Consider the following 7,106-nt stretch of genomic DNA (forward strand, 5'->3'; position numbering starts at 1 on the left):
GTCTTACATGAGGGTCTGATTTCCTCTTACAATTATGAATGTTTTTTCCCTTTTTATTGCTCTTTTAAGTTTGCTAATGTGTAACTGTGATTTGTATCCCTTTTAGGACTACCTTAAACAGGTGCTGGATATTGACCTTCATGCTCAGATCCATTTTGGTCGTGTTTTCATGAAACCAGGGTAAGAAAACTTTATTCTCATGCAACTTTTCACCACAAGAATTTGGAATAGAATGAATGAAAGTCAACAAGATAATCCATTAAAGGGCCGATTTTCAACCTCACTCCGATCATGCTGTTATGGGGAGCTAATGCCATTATGGTAAAATAATGCAGTTTTGCTCTGTGCCTTTGGAGGACGCTATCCGCTTCTATCCAATGGGCCCCTTGTCAAATGACACATTTTACGTAGTCTGGCAGAGGTTATACAAGGAGCTTGCTAAACTACACTTCGTCAATCTAATACGCCCGCCTCTGGTGTCATGTCTCATGTTTTTAGACGATCTACCGGTATATTCTCATCCTATTTCAGATTCTGTACCGCTCTGAGACATTACCTGCAGCGAAAACAGTAGTATTTCACTCCAGTGTTTCTCGCTGGGCCGTTCCTTTCAGAAGGGAGGGGCGCAATGCATGCTGGGTGTTGTAGAATGGACGAAACCACGAGCTGTTTGTACAATTTTCTCCACAGCTATGGCGCCAATTTAAATTATTACTGCTTCTATCGATTACAGAGAACACCAGCTTTGACTGGCAGAGGCTTTTTCCAGGGGCGAACTGCTCCTTTAAGACAACAGATGCACATTTAAAGCAAATATACTTAAATAAGATGGAGAATTTAAAAGTGTTCTGTAAAGTGATAAACACAGGAAACACTGAAGACTTTGTAGACGATTTATTGTGATTATTTCTTCTCTTTTTCAGTCTCCCAACAACATTTGCCACTTTGGACATGGACGGTGCTCGCAAACTAATCTTTGCCCTCCCAGGTAGTGTGTGAAGTTGAGAGAAAGAGTGATTCACTCCGCTGTTTCCGAAGAGATGTTCCTCATATATTTCTCTCTCTCTCTCTTGTCTTCCCTTCTCTGTCGGTGCGTCTGTCCTAGGAAACCCCGTGTCCGCAGTTGTCACCTGTAATCTTTTTGTCATCCCTGCCTTGAGGAAGATGCAGGGCATTTTGGACCCTAGGCCCACCATCATTAAAGCGAGGGTAGGATGCACAGGGGGGGACCAGGGAAGCCTGGCCGAGACACACAGGGGTCATCGTCTTTTGAGGCGCTGGTGGTCACAAAGTGTTTTTTCTCTTTGTTTATGATCAGACATTGTGATAATAAACAGGTTTACGCTCACTTACATGTGAAAAGTTCATAGGGCAGAGAGGAAATATAAAGCATGGGAATATTTACTATTATGTTTGCACTAAAGTTCCAGGGTGTAACATTGCAGTCCATTGCATCTTAGCTCATGATTTAATACTATTTTCATCATCCGCCTGATACATATTTATGACCACCGTGTTTTGCTTCGACTTGGCAGAGGAACCAATCACGGCCCACGCTGACCTGCAGGCCTGCACTCTGCTCATGAATATTCACAATCATAGAGCAAGAAAAAAAATCATAATAATATCAAACGCAGGGAACGGCCGCAGCTTGTGTCCCCAAGTAGCAGCATGGAGTGAGAGGTTTGGTCCCCTGCCATCATGGGTGCTATCCAGAGATCTCTGCTACATCATTTGCTGTTATAAAGCAGTTAGAAAATCAACTTGAATGCATTACTGCCACTTAGCGGTGGGACTGATGGGCCGAGAGCACAGATGTAGCCAGATAATTTCCCTCAGCAGATGGCAGCAGACCCGGGTCAGATAATGTTCTGGAAAAGCCTCAACTGTTGCCAATAAAGTTGGATGAGTTTCCACTGCTTTCTGTTTGCCTTGTTGCCTATTAGGAAATATTTAAAGTTTAGAATTGTACAAAAGCGTTTGGCAGAACTTTGATTGGGCAACAAGCCTTTTACCCAAGTTAGTTTCATGTTGGTGACGGGCCAGATCTGGGATTTCTGCCATTTGAAAGTTTAATTTTCGGTAGATGTAACTATTGTGCTGCATTCATGTGCTAAAGGAAATCTGACATCCAGGACTTCTTTAACTCTGGCAGAAAATTAAACCTTGAGGCTAATGCTAAACAAACAGGACATGTGACAGAGTCCGAGCTTTGCAGAGACTTCTGGCACTTTATCTTCTTCATAACTTGAAACTGGACGGATAAAAATCAGCTTCACTGTGAGGATTGTGGCCCTCATCAGAGTCAAGAGTCCAAAACTTTAACAGACTGCAGTCAAAGTTTGGGACAGTCCGCACTCGAACAAGAGACCGGTTGTTTCTTGAGCCTCCTTTAGAGCCTGAACGATGTGGTTTGAAACGATCAATTCAGATGAAAGCCAGTTTAGCAAATGTCTCTAATTTGTTTAAACTTGTTTTCCAAGTTTTAAACTAACTTTAGGAATTACAGACAAATATCCGCAGAGATAAAGATGACTGGTTTGCATACGTTTATCATAATAATATGTGATGTTTTTTCCCCTAGTTGTCTTGTGATGTGAAGTTGGACCCTCGCCCTGAATACCACCGCTGCATTCTGACATGGCATCACCAGGAGCCTCTGCCGTGGGCACAGAGCACAGGTACCAAAATAAAAGCCTGTCCCAAACAATATTATACACACTGCCACATTAAGTTACTGTTCAGTGGTTGATGGCGTAAGTTGTTATTTTTTTCTTCCCTGTAAAGTACTTACTTTCACTGCAATTGAACCTCCGCTAAGTCCCGCCCCCCTTGGTAACTGTTCGCACCAGCATGTTAATATTATGCCGTTTTCAACTATTAACAGTGAGAGATGTTCCAAGGGGAATAATGGCAAATTTCTGGATAAATAGTTCCCAAATATCAGAGAGAGGTAGACAGAAAGGACGACATTTGAAAGCTACATCCAGAATATAATTTATCAGCCTGAGTGTTGGGAATAAAGAGGACATAAAAATTGAGGCCAAAGCTCTACGGTCCCAATGCAAGCGTCAGGCACCCCCATCTTGACATGTCATGTTAAGGACGATCATATACAGGAACAATAAAGTTCTTGCACAGCAGGGTGAGTCAATATATTGTTTTATTTTAAGCTAATGTTTAGTTATGACTCCCTATAAATTTCATTATCTAATATGTTTTAGTCCATTGCTAGCAAAACTAAATTATCACACCTTTTCATTGTGTTTAAAGCGCGTCAGGATATTGCTCGCATATCGTGGGCTTGATCCACACACTGGATCTCCTAAAGGCACAACAGGAAAGCCCAACAAAACCCTGTACAAGTTTGCCTCAACAATGGCACAAACCAAGGGGTGGTAAAATAAAGGCTGTGCCGATAGCATCGGTGGTGGTAGAGAAGGCCAGACAGGAGAACAGAGACCAGTTGACTGTCTTCCACAATGTTAAATCCATGTCCAACATCTCTTCTCTTGAGTTTTTGGCTACAGAAAAGTGAAAAATATGACACCCCCCTCTAAACTTTGAGCATATCTGCTGTTATCTACGTGGCATTTCTCCTTGTTCTGAAAGCTTGACAGGCCTCCCGCGCCTAGTTACGGTTGCTAACGTAGGATTCCACAGTGAGGGGCTAAGCAAAGGGTCAATACTACATATAAACATTTGATGCACATCTTATTCCATGCAAATATGTGTTGCATTTTTGGGCATTTTTAAAGTTCATGTTAGCAAAAGGAAAAGAGTTCTCCGTGCACAGAGAAATGTTATGTTAAAGGCTTTACTTCAGGGCATAATTGTTTAAAACACAGTCCAGTTACAGTCTCACAGTGTCTTCAACATTCAACAGCACACTAATAATAAAGACGATTGATTGCAGTTTGTTTATGTATGTAGACAAACTTGAAGTAAGTATAATTCCAAACCACAGTCACCTTAGGCTCCCTATATTTACTGCTCTTGGCACTGATTAAAACACTCTGCCAATGTAGTGTTTAAATATTATTCAAGATTCTGATTTAAGTATTTTGTCCCCTCCGTCTCCCCCTCTGCAGGGAACCAGGTGAGCAGCAGGCTGATGAGCATGCGCAGTGCTAACGGGCTCCTGATGCTACCTCCCAAAACAGAGCAATACGTGGAGCTGCACAAGGGCGAGGTGGTCGACGTCATGGTCATCGGCCGGCTATGATGTCACCACGGAGGGACGGAGCGTCGGCGTCATATAGCGAGGGTTGGAATGGGTGGTTCACGGTGCATGTCCACATATCATTGACTATTCTGTAATATGCAACGGCACAGCTAGTTTTTATTGATTTGGATAACGTTGAGGTATAGTCAACATCTTGATCACAACCTAGATACATATGAAAAAATTAATTTAAAAAGATTATAGTATTTCAAACAAAGAAAATATAACTTTTAATGAAAAAATCTAATTATAAAAAGAGATTTATTCTGTAATATATTATTATGATTATTCTTATTATTATTATCATTATTCTTCTTATTATCATTATTATATTAAGGCAACTTCGTTCCTTTCATTGCAATTGCTTTGTGTGTTCAATGCTAGACCTTATCTATAGCAGTAGCATTTTAATAGACAGCTGTAGGTGCCTGCCAGGACAAAAAAAGAAAATTATTATTTTCTCATCTTTAGTGGAAAAAAATAATCTGTTTTTTGAAAAATGAAGAAAACATTGAGGAAGACTCCAGATTTCCCATGGTGCTCAGCTAAGAGGAAGAGGGGGCACATCAAGACCGCTTCCTCTTTCGAGCGCCCATCAAGGTGACACTTCTGTTTTTCTCTCATTAGTATGCATCATAATGGCTTCACAAAGAGCTTTGCTTGTTGTTTATCTTGTGAGTCTTGTTTATGTGCGCAGTGCCAAATGCCTGGGCAGGGGGAGAGGCGGTGTTGGGATGGGGAGGTGGTGGGGGGGGGGCACACCCCAGTCTGCCCAGACCCTGAAGCTTCCTTATATTCACGGTGACCGGGTGTAAAACTCTGCCCCAAACCCCCCCAGGGGCGAGCTCAACCTGGGAAAAATAATCTTTTATTTGATCAACTATTTAAGAAATTAAAAAAGAAAGAAAAGAAACAGCTTCTTTAAGTGCTGACAGCCTTTTTAACCAACTTCACAAAAAATGTACAGAAAAAAATAAGAACCATATTGTACAGATATATGTGACCAGCACTCCTAAGGAAATTATTAAGCAATGAGGAGACATTGAACAACGCTGTACTATAACATTTTCTGTAATGATATGAAACTGATGAAAGAGACTAAGATAATAAAAATCCTTGATCATTATGTAAAAAAAAGTTCTTGTTGGGTTTCCTTTTTTAATAAAACATATCTAAAGAAAAACAGTGAATTTCTTCTTTGATGCTAAAAGTTTGGTAGATTATCGCCCGAGGGTTAGAGGAGTGCATGAACTGTGAAAGAGCATGGTCTCACGTTCTTCACCAACCACTGAGGTCGAGCTCCATGAGCCAATCAAACCAGTGATACAGCTTTAATGTGTTTATCTGCAATAATGTGCAGATTTTCAGAATAAAAGCTTCTATAAATTGAATATACCTCTTTAGCGGTGGGGGAAAGTACTGTAGCTAAGTTCTGTCTTAAAAACAATTTGAGGTTTTTGTACATTACTAATATTATACTTGAATATTTCTATTTTAAAATGAACTTTTTACATCTAGTTTTGTACTTATCAGAGGGAAATATTATAATTTTTACGCCACAACATTTTACTGTGTTTGTTATTTGATACTTTTCACATAGTGAGCATTTACTGTCTAGTTTGGAATAATTCAAATTTTATATTGCAGAACTGTTTCTTTAAGACTGTCCGCACAAAAAATATGACCGTATACAGTAGCCTGTCCATGAAAAAGCTTATTAAGACCCATATTTACCTTTATAGATAGACAGCGACCTCTAGTGGCAGTAGTATAGGAGATAGGAGAAAATGCAGAAGTCAAGATGTAATATACAGTAATTAAGCAATATCACATGTTGTACTAAACATCATCACCGCTGTGATTCGCTCTGCTTTTACACAACAGTTATACAATCGAGACATAGTAGTAAACGGTAATAATCAACAAACTGAAACTGGACTTTTGTTGCCATGCAACCCAAACATTCTCCTGTACTCTGTATATACAGGTTACCACAGATCAGCTACTTTGTATGATTAGATGCTTATTCGTCTGTTTGTTTTAATATATCATCAACCAGTGAAATAAGAGTCTGCTGTGTGATTCAGAGGCACCAGCTTGATCAATGTAGACATAAACGGTCTGCTGTAATGTTTGTTAACAGTATTCAGAACACCTGGCTGAGGCGGAGTGACACACACAGTGAAAAGTCAGTGACGTTGTATTCTACAGGATATCACTACTCATGGAATGTCGCAACCAACTGTTGTATAAAGAGTAATACAGTTCATTTTGGCCAGCAGTTGTAGACGATGGATGGATCAAATAAACAGCGAGGAGACCAGGGTTTAGTCATGTGTGACTTCCTTTAAGTAACCAATATTTGTTTTAACTTGAACCCTGATCTTTTTTTACTTTAACTTAACCGAGTACTTTTGGTGCCTTAACCTTAGCAAATTACAATAATTTTAACCACGTTTTATGAAACAAACAACCTATGTGGTCATACGTGTTTGAGGACTAGTATCTAAAATCTTCAATTTCATGACTCCTTAGATTCATCTTGTGACCTTTGGAGGGGACTTGACCCCGAGGTTAAGTACCACTGAACTAACCAGTATTTAAAGTACTCAAAACTAGCTCAATTTCTACGAGCTACAACATTAAAGTTTTACTCTACATTTGCTAATAATGATAGTAAAAGTATCTGAGTACTTCATCCACTGCTGCTCCATAGAGAAACAAAGTAAAAAGTGCTGCGTTGTAATGAATCACTGCAGAGCAAAGAGGGTTTTAACCGTCTCTCTTTCTAGGAAGGTAAGTATTTAAGAATCCGGAACTGGCAGCAGAGAGCCTAATGAGGAAAAGAGGTTAAGCACAGAGGTGTCAGAAAGGATTAACT

The 7,106-nt window shown here is 39.9% G+C and overlaps 1 protein-coding gene across 2 annotated transcripts in view; it reads left to right on the forward strand.

Moving 5' to 3' along the window:
* The window catches only part of gphnb (gephyrin b), a 110,520-nt gene extending 105,158 nt beyond the window's left edge, over positions 1 to 5,362 (forward strand). Inside the window, exons 21-25 of one of the 2 annotated variants that reach the window (XM_069655845.1) lie at positions 107 to 180; positions 924 to 991; positions 1,106 to 1,209; positions 2,585 to 2,681; positions 4,092 to 5,362. In XM_069655845.1, the coding sequence (XP_069511946.1) occupies positions 107 to 180; positions 924 to 991; positions 1,106 to 1,209; positions 2,585 to 2,681; positions 4,092 to 4,225 (477 nt within the window). In that variant the 3' untranslated portion in view covers positions 4,226 to 5,362. The remainder of the gene's footprint in view (positions 1 to 106; positions 181 to 923; positions 992 to 1,105; positions 1,210 to 2,584; positions 2,682 to 4,091) is intronic. The other variant, XM_069655853.1, reaches the window with a different exon arrangement.
* Positions 5,363 to 7,106: the final 1,744 nt, after the last annotated feature.

This window comes from Semicossyphus pulcher, unplaced genomic scaffold (genome assembly GCF_022749685.1).
Source record: "Semicossyphus pulcher isolate SPU_LCO1_2020_fin unplaced genomic scaffold, fSemPul1.0.p SCAF_11, whole genome shotgun sequence".
NCBI classification, from domain to species: Eukaryota; Metazoa; Chordata; class Actinopteri; order Labriformes; family Labridae; genus Semicossyphus; species Semicossyphus pulcher.